The sequence below is a fragment of the Lethenteron reissneri genome, chromosome 41 (assembly GCF_015708825.2).
Source record: "Lethenteron reissneri isolate LAM-NWPU_2019-01 chromosome 41, ASM1570882v1, whole genome shotgun sequence".
Classification (NCBI taxonomy): domain Eukaryota; kingdom Metazoa; phylum Chordata; class Hyperoartia; order Petromyzontiformes; family Petromyzontidae; genus Lethenteron; species Lethenteron reissneri.
The window spans coordinates 8,978,121-8,991,904 of record NC_083819.1 but is presented as its reverse complement, the minus strand read 5'-3'; the positions used below and the strand labels follow the sequence as shown (position 1 = coordinate 8,991,904).

Genomic DNA, 13,784 nt, shown 5'->3' with positions numbered 1-13,784 from the left:
GCCAGATAGAAGGGTAAAAAAACTATTATCATATTTTTTACTGGCAAATGAGGTTCCAATGGTATAAATGATGCCTTGTGTCAAATTTAGTCTTGATTTTAAGCTTTCGTGACTGCAGGGATCCATACTCTTTGTTTTTTTTGATAAAGTCACGTAGATAGAAAACGAATAGATCACGACGTTTCGATCGCAACACAAGCAGCCGTCATCAGGTGTGAAACAAAAACAGCAGGAGGACTGCTGACGTAGGAGAAATAGCTGCTGCAACAAGAGTTTATATAAGAAATTCAACCCTTTAGCAAAGACCGATTTTAGGCTGTCGGAAATTGGGAGGAGAAGTGACAGCAGCAGATGTGCGATCGGTATTACCTTGGTGTTGCGGCATATCTTCAGAAAGTTGAGAAACTCAATCAAGTGAGCCTTCTTGTCTCGCAGTCTGTTAAAAGATCTAACTGTTGTGTAGAAACCCTCCCCGTAGAGGCGGTTCAATATTGATTTGAAGGTTTAGTGACTGCAGGAATCCATACTCTTTGGTTCTTAATATTTCCCCCCTGGCCCCTCACCCGTGCTGTGAGCGTCTCATACGGTTAGCCCGGTGAGCTTCTGTGCGCCCAGACAATGTTAAGCCATCTTCTTGGTTCTTTCGGTAAAGTCACGTAGAAGGAAAATAATAAAATAATTAAAAATAAAACATAATAAAATAATTCTCGCGACGTTTCGGCCAAAACGCAAGCAGCCGTCCTCAGGTGGAGAAAAGGTCTGTCAAGTAGACAGAGTCTGAATGGCATGCCCCAGACTTGGAGCGACTATTTATGCTGGGATGGAGGGGCGAAGAGCGTCTTGACAAAATAATTTGCATATCAAGAGGAATTTCGAAATTTAAATGTTAAGCCAATTTAAGGGGGGCCACAATGTAATTTGGGGGGGGGGGGCGCTGTCGGACCATCTCCTGGCACCGGGAAACCGTTGCACACCCCCGCTAGGGGCCCTTGGGATGAAACCCCATGGTGCCAGGCGACCCCCCACCGGGACCCTGCGTGTGTGCGTGTTCAGGGCGGGGTCGTGGCACCACCACATTTGCTGTGAAACACATCGGCCACGCTGTGCCATGGGGGCGCAGAACCTCGGCACCATTGGTTCAACAAAGGCCTTGGCTCATAGGGGCCGTCCATAAATGACGTCACGCACCTAGGGGGGGGGGGTCAGACATTTGTGACGATGTGTGACGAGGGGGGGGGGGGGTTGAGAAATGTGATATAGACAATACGTTCTACTTAATTAGACTTTTTAATAAATGTTTTTTTACAACATCAGAGTGCAGCGCCACATTAAATATGCACTACAATGACAATAGTTTAAAGCGATTTGAAGCATGTTTTAATTTGGGGGGGGGGGGGGGGGGCAGAGCTTTGTGACGTCACATTTGAAGGGGGGTCTGACTGTTTGTGACGCCGTGTGACGAAGGGGGGGGGGGGGTCAAAAATAGTCCAAAATCGCGTGACGTCATTTATGGACGGCCCCATATACGATGAGCAAGTTGAACTAAACAACACACACATAATGTTTGGTGGTGGTTATGCTGCGTTAGCAGTGGTGCACAAACACAAATAACATATATACCTGTAAACCCATAGGGGTTACCCGTATTACTGTACAGGGAAATAGAGATTTCAATTCCATACGGCGTACAGCCGCTTCAATACGAGCAAAACATTGTTTTTGTTTATTTGGTTCTGTTTCTGCCTTGTGATGGAACTGTGTAGGATGAACTTTGAGATGTATAAGGGCACAGTGGGTCTCAATTGGTCTGTAATAAGAAAGGGCACTGATAAGGAGTTGACAGGTATGAAATAAGAAACAAATCAACACGTTCATCCATAGCACTGGAAAAAACGTGGGGGGGGGGGAGGAGGAATTCATAAATAAATAACAGCCGACGTTTCGGGAACCGTCCCTTTCGAGTGACACATTAAGTTCAACCGCGGCTCCACAACACACACAATTGCACGGGGCCCTTCTTTGAACTAACCATCATGGCCGTTCGCGTTTGTAAAACCCGGCGCACGTCATAGACTCGTCTTCCCCTCCCCCCTCCGGCCACCGTCGTGACGTCGCCAGCACCACAAGCGAACAGGAGGCGATCGCTCTGCTCCATGGCGGCGGCGGCGGCGGCGTTAGCGGCCGGGGGAGCCGAAGAAACGGGAGCCCGCCTCTAACTCGGGGCCCCGCTTCCCTCTCCTCCTCCTTCCTTCTCCCTTCTCCTTCTCCTCTTCCTCTTCGTCGTCTCGAGCCCTGCTTGAGAGTCGTACCCGCCAGGCAGCGGCTGCTTTGGCAGCGAAGAGAGAGTGGGTTTCTTCAGGGCCCAGGAGGTGTGTTGGTGTCAACCTCCTCCTCCTCCTCCACCGCTCTCGGCGGTCGCTTGGGTGAGTGTCTCTCTCTCTCTCTCTCGCTGGCAGACAGACAGGGGACTTGGGGACATCCTCTAAGGTCGCCTCAGACTGACAACAACAACAACAAATGCGTTGGGCTGCCGTGGTGGGGTTTGGCGGACGCGTGGTTTGCGTCGTGGGTTTTAGCATCTCGGTTAACATCATCGTCACCACCACCACCATCATCACGATCGTGATGATGGCTATCGGTGTCATCGTCATCATTGTCATCGTGAGTTTATCATCATCACCGTCATTACTCTCCTCCGCCTTTTAGTAATCGTCGTTGATACGACCATGGTCACCACCACCACCACCACCATCATTACCATCATCATCACCATCATCACCACCATCATCATCACGATCGTGATGATGGCTATCGGTGTCATCGTCATCATTGTCATCGTGAGTGTATCACCATCATCACCGTCATTACTCTCCTCCGCCTTTTAGTAATCGTCGTTGATACGACCATGGTCACCACCACCACCATCATTACCATCATCATCACCATCATCACCACCATCATCATCACGATCGTGATGATGGCTATCGGTGTCATCGTCATCATTGTCATCGTGAGTTTATCATCATCACCGTCATTACTCTCCTCCGCCTTTTAGTAATCGTCGTTGATACGACCATGGTCACCACCACCACCACCACCATCATTACCATCATCATCACCATCATCACCACCATCATCATCACGATCGTGATGATGGCTATCGGTGTCATCGTCATCATTGTCATCGTGAGTGTATCACCATCATCACCGTCATTACTCTCCTCCGCCTTTTAGTAATCGTCGTTGATACGACCATGGTCACCACCACCACCATCATTACCATCATCATCACCATCATCACCACCATCATCATCACGATCGTGATGATGGCTATCGGTGTCATTGTCATCATTGTCATCGTGAGTGTATCACCATCATCACCGTCATTACTCTCCTCCGCCTTTTAGTAATTGTTGATACGACCATTGCCACCACCACCACCACCGTACTCGCTGTCACCATCGTGATCATCATCGTCTCACTGTCTTCATCACAGCAGACAAATTGATCCCCAGTCGGCACAGACACTGACATCGCCGGGGGGACGAACTCTTGTCGACGGAGCTCTACGTTAGTATGTGCCCGCAAGATGCGTGTACATCGAGGGTGTATGCGGAGAAATGTAATACCCGCGTCTTGAATTACGACGGTACCCCGGAGTGTTGCACAAAGCCGTGGAAGGTTGAAAGAATGTGGTGAGTGGGATCTCGGAACAAAATACCTCGATCATGGGACCCTACTTGGCAGTATCAAAATATGAGAATTGGTTTTACCTTCACTGGCAAAAAAAAACAGGTTTTAAGATGTTCGATTACCAGATGATTCGAGTCTGCGTTAACCACACACGTACTTGTGGTGAGCATGCAAACACACACGCTCTGATAATCATATTTGATGCATTGTCTTTGAAACCGAGTGGCCTTACACCAGAGACAGCCTTCTTTAGGGCCAAGTCTCACCAGTGTCAGACCAGATAATACCAAAAAGGCGAACAGTTTCAAAGACAACGCATATATTATCAGAGCATGTTTGTCTGCATGCTCGTCACAAGCGTGTGTGGCTGATAACTTGCAAAAGGTTTCTGTTTGGTGTTTTAACATCTTAACACATTTTTGTATTGCCAGAAAGGGTAAAACCAGTTCTTAAAATACCGAGAGTGGACAGTACTGTACTGTAATAGGTGATCGCAGACTGTACAACAATTGGGTGGTATAAGGGAGTGGCATAGAAGTCGCCTTGGCGTTCTGTACAATAATAGGTGGTTGCATCACAGTGAGAAGTGGTTAAGAGAGTGGCCAGTTTTGGAATCGTAGTTCTACTCTACATCATCCTTAAATTACAGCACATTAATAGATGCTTGCCTATGACCAGATCACCCGCAATGCGTCCGATCTTGTCAGATATCGGAAGCTAAGTAGGATTGTGCTTGGATAGTGTTTGGATTGGTGGCTATTGGTCAAAATACAGGCGTGATGGGCGTTTTGGACAATAGGGGGCAACGTAGTGAAATCCATTGTCATTCAAATCTCCCCTCGACTTTCATTCAACCCGCACTGACCCGCGTGGTGAAGTATGGTCACATTCCTTTTTGCCATGCAAGGTGTGGAGAGGCCCTCATCTGGCAGTGGATTATATAAATATACAGGTGATTGCAAAAAAAGGACATTGGTACAGATGGTGAAGCTTTTTATGACCCTCAAATGACAGCACGTTAATAGATGCAAGCAGGAAAACACCGCTGATTAAGTTAAAAGCACAGATAGGGAAATACACAACATCTTAAATGGCAGAATTAATAGAGGCTCGCAACATCAGAAAAGTGATAGAAAATAGGCAAACAAGACACTTCCACCCCAAACTTAAAAAAATAACATCGAAGCACCACTGGACCAGTATATTCCAGCAATATTTGTTAAAATTATTAAACTCTGGATTGCCTTTTATTTCGCTGAGGCTCATGAACTGATTGTGGAATGTTGAACAAACGCTGCTGGGTTGCCTGCTGTGATGGTCAAGAGCCATCCTAAAACAACACCACCATGGGCTCGAACATCTCAGGATAGCAACAGTCCACAAAATGCATTATTGCACCATCTTGGTGGATTGTTGCATAATAAAATGAACAAAGGTTTGTATCAGGGTAATAATATACACGCTAGGTCATCTAAAGAGGTGTGATTGTGACCATAAGATCCTTCCTTCCTTAATGCCTTGCATGTCATGTCACATCACCACACTGCATTTATGATGCAGGCAGCCTTTCTTTAGGCCACCAAACTGAAGAGTCAAATTGTGGCCAATGTGTTTGTATATGGTGGCGAGATGTTAACTACCTCGCCTGGTATAAAGGAGGTCGTGGGTTTGAGCCTGAGCCTGACCCTGACGCCTCTATATTTGGAGTTTGCATGTTCTCCCTGTGGTCGTGTGGATTTTTCTCTGTGTATTCAGATGTTTCCCTCCCCATTTAGAAACACGTAGTTAGAGTATATGGCTGCTATACATGTCCACATGATAAGCCACTTTGTTGAGCTGTCAATTGTGGTCAGGTCACTTTTACCTGGTAAAATAAAAAATAGTTTCTAGTTTTTATTACGGTTTTGAAAGTAAAGGTGCAGTGAAAGTAATGGTGACACTGTCCATCTTCCTATCAGACTCGAGAGGAGATTGAAGAAGAGAAGAACAAGACATGGGCTCCCAGGCGCTGCAGTTTCTCCGCCAGGGCCTCTGGGCATCCCTGACTGGGGGCTGGTGCTTTGACCCGCATCAGAGCAAATTCTCAAATGCTTTCCACCTCTACGTGTGGCTCTTCCTGCTCTGCTTCCCCTTCACGCTCTACCTGGTGAGTTCTCTGCATTGCCTGCTCACAGCATAGCCATTGTGATGCATGGTCTTGGAATTGTGTCGTGGGTTCAATTGAGGCGCACACTTGATCTTGGAGGCAACACGTCTATTCACTAGTTCCAACAGGTAACTCTCTACTTAACTGGATAACGACTAAGGGTGGTGACCACGAGTAACTATATACATACTGGACGGGATAACTACTCAATCGGACCAGGACAACCAACACGCTGCCTGGTCCACGTGCGTGAAGACCGGAGACCCAGGACCCACGAAGACGGAGGATTTCTTCCCAGAGATGAACCACCACCATCACCGCCGGGACTCGACTTTTATCCGCTGCGGCGTGGCCAGGCCCCGCCCTTGACCACGCCCCTTTTCCAGATCCTTCTCGACGATTCAGGGCCTACATAACGTGTCCCTCTCACCTCATCTCTGGTCCTCGTTACCACCTCATCCGGCCACGTGCCCCCTCGGGCTCACCCAGACTGTTATGTCCTCCTCACCCAACCTCTTCTATGGTATACTCCCTCTGGTGCTAGAGAGAGGCTCCGCACAAACAGTACCACTCACTCGGTACTGTCGCTACACTATAGTGACATCATTTATGTCGCTACAATTGTAGTGTTGTTTTTAAATCTTGGATCAAAGTCACAGTATGCCCTTGCTATTCATGGCCTAGTGCCTAAGGCTCATAATGGTTATGTCTTTATGGAGTTGCTACGACTGGGATTTAAATCACCATTAAGTATTTTTTTAATAATCCCTAATGACATCATAGTTGTGTCATGGAGTAGGGGAAAGGGTGACACATTCGTTAGCTCAGTGTACCATTAACCTGGCCACCTAAGTGTGACTCCTGGTCACTGCCAGCATCAGTAGCAAGTGATGTTTGAGCCAGCCCTGGTCCTGGTCAAACAACTCCCATGACCAAAGTGTATGGGGAACCCTTGATCCAGCAGTGGGTTGACAAAGTAATGTAAATTATTATTTGTTATTAATTATATTGGAATCATGTCATATATTATCTGTCAAATAAACGTCGATACAGCAAATAGGTTATCAAATTATCCTTACAGTTATTTTAAGTGTTATTTCCTCAAGCGTGCATATCTCTGGTCGCGTGGTTCCTTATATTTACAAATATATCCAAGCAGAAAATGGCCAAGTAAGATCTTAAAAAAGGATCTTTAAATTCAGGAATGCTTTATGGATAAATTAAAAGTCGGATTATTGCGTGTCAATGTGAATACATATTCTGAGTTGGCGGACTGTGACATGGTTCAAGAAAATGACCGTAGAAAATTACACCACAGGGCTACTTCTGGTGTCACTTCATTTGGTCTTTCTACTCAACACTAGAGAGCATTGATAAATACTTTTATTGCAGAATTCAAGCCAGGTTCCCAAGTGTAGCCAGATTGAGTGAATGGCATTGAAACTGGCACTAATATTGGGAATAATATAGTCCTGAACACCGTAAAACCTTTGCTGTAGTTTTCTGCTTTGATTCGTCCGTGCCCAGCACATGGATAACTCTTTGGCAATGAAAATGACCATCATATTTTATTTAGCAAATGAGTGCATTTTTTTTTGCTTTTTAAATCACTCGCACACAGTGGACCTTTTTGGTATAATACATTGGGAATATTTATCATTCCCGCAAATTATGATTTCACTGATGGTGTTTGTGGGTAATAAGTGGGTCGTTGGGTGCATTAGTGACATAGTCAACTGGCTGCTGACTGTCACTAATTCAACCTCAGCAACTAGATAAAATAAGCTTCATCTACGTGACTTTCAAAACAAATGTGCAGCCCGGGTGATCAGTATGGACTTTACAGGATCCCATGACATTGTTGGCAAGATTGGACCACTTGGTGCTGGCGCCACGGATGAAGTTAAGGGAACGATGTAGACTTGTTAGATCACGCTAAAATATGTTGTGCTACAAACCATAACACTTGTAACTGAGAACTATTTTAATGGGTGTGTATTGAATCAATTCGGTTAAAACAGCTGCAAGCCCATATTTAACTGATGCATAAAGATCACAATGTTTTGAAAAAATATCTTGCGCTTTATTTAGCATAAACCATAACACAATCCTGTGAACATTATTGGAATTAAACCCCCCACCACCCATCTGTGTCCATCCTCACCACATTGGCTCCCCATGGCATTGTCTGCAGATGGTTCAATAACTTTGGCAAATCTGCTGGGCATTAGGTGCGAGTAAATGTCACTCAAAGGCGCCTCCCTATGGGGCATTGCTTGGGAATAGTGTTGCATCGAGAACCCTATTCCTCCCCAGTGATCCCCACGTTTGTTTGTGGTGCCAGCTTGGTGCTCGTGGGGCTGCCTTTGTGTTCGTGGTGTGCGTGTGTTGAAGCGAGCACAGTTGATCCAATTTTATTAATGCAAATGCTCTCCTGCTTGAGTGGCTTATGCTATTTGAGTGAGGGGTTTACCACAAACACAGTGGCATCGTGTTAGATGAGCATTCGAGTTGTGTTGGTACCATTGTTTATATGCAGCTTCATGACATTTTCAAATATCACCTATTTTGGTTTTATAGTTCATCTTTGCAAACGAATAATTCAGCTTCTTCACACTCCCAATGAATCTGGGGTGTTGATAATTTTCTGAGCCAGTGGTGAAAATTCCACATTGCTCATGGTAGAGACCAATCTCACCACAGGACAAGCACTGTTGACTTCTCACAAAGAGGTGCTCATTTCATCAACCAGAACTTGGTGAGCAACCAGCTGAGTCGAATGCTCCTATAATTAGAATGTTGCTTGTTGAGCCTCAAGTATATTCACTCAAATCCTGGTGTTGTGTTCATTTAAGTTCATCTGCGAGTAGCATCTGGCGTCCGCCTGCCATTATTTGATGTGTGGAGTTGTTTACTGTCAGGGATCTGTTGCAGGTTTTGTGATGTGGCAAGGATTACATCTGATTGGAGTTTCAGAACATTAACTGCATCTTCCAGAATACCACCTGTTCATCTCCTCCCCCCACCGCTCCTCAAAATAAAGTTCTCTGGAGGGGTGACAGGTTCTGCACAGTGCAGCGGCTTGTGTCGACACGTGCTGAGATGCATGGCAAGAGATGGTCTCTTTGTGGCAAGATTTGCGAAGAGGGCATTTGCGCGTTTGGTGAAGCATGTGTAGGGTCTGCGTGTGTGCTCCATGCGATACAGTGCATGCACACGCGTGTGTTTTTTTGCAGTTTGCGTACTGTTTTGTATGCGCGGCATATTGACCTTTGTTTTTCCATTGTGGTAATTTTGGTGGTAATTTTGACCATATCCTGAATGACCTTGGAAGAAAAAAACTAAGCGTGCATTACTGGATTTTCTGTCAGCGACGATGTTTTTTGAGTCAACCCCGATGTAAAACTGTCTCGGGGAATCGTGGCACAATCGCTCGCCTGTTGGGGCTGCTATCCAGGATGGGAGCAATTTCCTGACACGGTTTTGTCAGGTCGGGGATAATCGTGAGGATGGATCGTAGTGTGCACTTAGTTTAAGCAGGGGTAAGCTTGGATAGTGTGTTTATGGGAGACTGCCTGGGAATAGCAGTTGTTATAGGCTTGGATTGTGAGGTGGCCTGGCGATGGCACAATTCATTTTATGAATCTGTGTGGAACTTTATAAATCGTAACCCCGCATGGATGAGTGTTTTCTGGGTATTCCACTTTCCTTACACATCTCATTAATGTAACTGCCCAAACACCCCAATGCAGTACCCTCCTGTGAGGAAGTCTTAAGACTCGGTGGGGCTTTCCTGGTTGAAAAGTAAACTCAGTTTGGCCAGTCTGATATTATCCGCTCTTCCTATTGATCGCACCCTGAATCAATCTGCAGGGCTTCCTATAACCCCTGCAAATATCTGCACTCAGCCATGTGTATGAGGAGTAACCTGGCAGTGTTGCCCTTCGAAGCATCAATTCGAAAGGGCCTCATGTGTCCATAATAACAATGCATGGTCATTACAACCCCACACAAGGACATTTGGCAGTGGTGGTCCCTGTGATTCTCGCAGTGATCCAAGTCGTGGTTCTAGTCGTAGTTCTGATGTTCCCGGCAGTGATCCTCGTGATCTCTGCGGTCTCGGTGGTAATCCCAGCCGGCCCAATAGTGTGTTCGAGTAGTGGTCCCGGTATTCAGGTTTTGGTGCCTTTGTTTCCGATGATCCTGGGAGTGACCTCTGTGGTAGTTCTGGTGATCTCGCCAGTGATCGCAGTGGTCTCGACTGGCCGACAGTGTTGGCTTTGCGGTGGGCAATAGATGGCACTGGAGAGAAATATGTTGTACCGTATTTCTGTGCTGTCTTGTCTACGCTACCAGCCTTTACCAACCCACATTGACCAGCATGGTGAAGTGTAAAAAAAAAAACCCCAACAACCCGCATGGTGTGAAGAGAATTGCATCCAGCGGTGGATTGTAAAGAGCACTGTATGTGTCTTAAATGAGCACAAGGTTGTGCACAAGGTTGTGCTTCATCTCCTACTTACAACCATTAGGTAAAGGTGGAAATTCCTTGTATGGCAGGAGTGAGTCAATCCATAGGGCACCTACAGTTGACTTCCTCCCAAGTACCACTCATTTCATCGATACCAAAAGGATGACAGGTTGCATTGCCCTTTGACTAAGTTGTGAACTAGCAACCTTCTATTTAAGGATCGCACGCTAACTGGCTGTGCTATTCACCAGACAGCGTGTCAATGATAAGGCCAAAACGTGCAGTTTTGTAATGCATTGGTGCCACCGTATTCTACATTGAAGCATTCAAGCTCCCAGCACATATACACTTTAGTATAATCAATTCCCAGGGATGTGGTGGTCATTGCAACTTTGCATTTACCAGGTTTTTGTAGTCCTTCAAAAAAGCATTAGAGGTACAGGGGGGGTAATGACCACCTAGACTTGGTTTGCAATTCAATGCTCCCACCATTGAAAATACAGCCATTGGCTGTTCTTTTTATTATCGACAAGTAGGCACTGTCTCTTAGCTGTTTTAAACTCCGATCCTTACAGACACACGCACTGCCAGTCAGCAGTGGCTTAGTGGGCCACTGTTAAGTATTGAAAGTGAAAAATTGGACGCTTGAATGTGATTGAAATGTCGACGATGAGTGATACTGGCCATTAAATTCTCATTAATATTTGTGGGTTTTTCTATTCAACTCTCCGCTTGTGTCTTAATTATTGGGCAGTTGTTCGCGATTTAGCAAGGTCGTCATGTCACTGTTTTATTGTTTAGTACGACAATTAAAACTGGTGGCCTCGTGTTACATGATTAATTTACTTCCTTGTTAAAGGCCTTATACACTCTTGTTAATGTCACTGTGTTTCACACCGGCCTTGGTTAGATCACTTTGCCTCGCAGTCACAAAGGTTGTGAGTTTAATTCCTGGTTGGGTTTGCATTTTAGTCATCCTATGGAGTTAGTGACCTCTGCCATGGTAACATGGAGTTTGCACCACTGTCCCAGGGTAACCATGGGCAGATTCTAATTTGCCAAATGGACACATTGCCGAATGTTCCTTTTCATTATATTCTTTCGTGTGAAAAACGTTCCAACATCTCTCATTGCAAACAATGTGCAATATTGTCAGGGTGATGTTTCTCAGACATTCTTGCCAAGATGTAAAATCTCATCCTTGGACTTTGACTCTATAGTCCTCGGTGCCGCGCGAACTTATACATTGAACGTACTCAAGTAAAAACACAGCGTGCCGCCGGCAATAAAGGAAGAGGCTGTGATTTTGCATATTTGTTTAAAAAAAGACAGGTATTACTTGCCACCCGCACTGAATGTGTCTGCTGCAGTGGGATGTGTGGGTGGCTAATTTACCCGCGACACCCGTTGTTTGATCGTACACCCGTGGGAGCAGCACCGAGAAGACTGCTCGTGTTTCAAAGGTTCGCTCCATCATTTAGGTGTAAATGGGCACATGTGGTTGTCACGGTTATACAGACCGGAGTAGTGAAGCCATACTCTAAAGCAGGAGTTGGCAACCAAAATAACAAGAAGAACCATTTTTTCAAATTCGGAAAATAATAAAAAATATAAAATATTTCAAAAGCCGCAATGCATGTGAATACAAGGTGGTCCTCAAATAACATCACAAAACAGTCTCTCATGAGCCGCATGCAGCTCCGGAGCCGTAGGTTGCTAACCCTTGCCCATGGTGAACTGGACTTCCATGGTGAACTGGACTTCCATGGTCAGGAGTCGGCAACCGAAACAACAAGATAGCCATTTTTTTCAAATTTCTAAAGCTGCACTGCAGTCTTTAAAGATCCGAAGGTTTCCACCCGCTGCTCTAAAGGAAGACGCAATCCAACAACGAAATCCAGTAGTGCTTTTCTTGTCCACGATCTTCGATGGAAATTTGGCAATGTGCATCTACTATGGCCACATATGCAGTTATCATCCATTCTCCACAATGGAAGATTAATTCCTACTCAAATTAGGCAGTGCGCATCTCCGGTTTATAACCCGGAGGCAGTGTTAGAAATTGCACTTTGTTATGGGGGTTACAAGTTTATCCATAGGACAACCACTTGACTTCCCCACAACGTTGTACTTATTTTATCAACCCCAGATGAGTGATGGGTTGAATTCACCCCTAAACTAGGATTTTAACTTGCAAACTTCCAGTTGCGATGCACTCGCTCTGCCGCTGAGCAACTTGGCTAGTTTTGAATGATTAGCAATCACCTTCCTCTCTTTGCCTCGTCCAGACTTGCACTTTTGTGCACTCTCGGCTGTTCGATAAATTCTGTACAGCCTGGCAGCCTCCACAGTCATTACTGCCGTTGGCATCTTTCCTGGGTGTTGACCAGGCTGTGCAGAGAAGTCTTTTATGTATGTTGAACTTCTTTCGCACCATACTTGGCCAACCGTGCTCATCGGAGGTGCGGGGTAAGGATAACAAACATAACAAGCAGTTCTAAAGAAATTCGTTTTCAATCGAGAACACATTCCTGCGGAGGGAGCTGGTAAGAACGTTGGGTTGCTCGGTCAATGGCCAGGGTCAACGGCGGCGTGGTGTATTCCGCAAATATGGCCGACTGTGAGGGCGGGCACAAGCCGGCGTGAGTAGGTTAAACGTTGAGTTTTATAAGGGCACCACGGGGTGACCAGCCCCTCCTCACCCTCCCCTCCCCACCCAGCCCCTCCCCACCCTCCCCACCCAGCCCCTCCCCACCCTCCCCACCCAGCCCCTCCCCACCCTCCCCTCTCCACCCAGCCCCACCCCTCCCATTTTTTGATGCACGACGGACGGACACAATAATCCCCTGTGGCCTGGTGGAACCAGGTGGTTCCTACCAGTAAAATTTAAAAGTGCAAAGCTTCAGTGGCTTCCTAATATCGGAAGACAGAATGTTCCAGACTGGCCACAGAAGCGCATCTGAAAGCGTGCGAACAGCCAAGAGCCACTGCGTGCATGACCAGAGTTTGCATGATGGTTTATGCTTCTTGACCTAGATCAGCAAGGCTTTGTTCAACCTCTCCCCCCCCATCCTCCCACTCCTATCTACACCCACAGTAGTGCATGGGGCTCGAGCAGGCTCACTTTTATCCTCTGCATTGGTGCTCAGAGAGCTTTTAAACTACGATTCCTTGCATCTCGATTTATAGAGAGATTATTTGAAAACGTCAGCATGTCGCCTTGGCAGATTTTGCTGATGCCTCGTGCACAGAATTGTCTCAATTTCACCTCGGTTCTGGCAGCCGATCAGGTATAAAGGAGGACTCTGGGACTTAGGCTGGACTTGTGCCATTACCTTTTAATCGTATCGCCCAGGGGTCAGAAACTTGCGGCTCTTGTAGCGCTGCTTCATGACGTTATTTGTGATCGAGCGTCTCGTATTCACGTGCATTGCAGGCTCTTGTAATATCGAGTGATTTTTTTTTTTTACCAAT

The 13,784-nt window shown here is 46.1% G+C and overlaps 1 protein-coding gene across 2 annotated transcripts in view; it reads left to right on the top strand.

Moving 5' to 3' along the window:
• Nucleotides 1-2,139: 2,139 nt before the first annotated feature.
• The window catches only part of LOC133352665 (pecanex-like protein 1), a 58,211-nt gene continuing 46,566 nt past the window's right edge, over nucleotides 2,140-13,784 (top strand). For both annotated transcript variants that reach the window (XM_061568443.1, XM_061568442.1), the window contains exons 1-2: nucleotides 2,140-2,423; nucleotides 5,652-5,839. In XM_061568443.1, coding sequence (XP_061424427.1) covers nucleotides 5,687-5,839 — 153 coding nt within the window. In that variant the 5' untranslated portion in view covers nucleotides 2,140-2,423; nucleotides 5,652-5,686. The remainder of the gene's footprint in view (nucleotides 2,424-5,651; nucleotides 5,840-13,784) is intronic.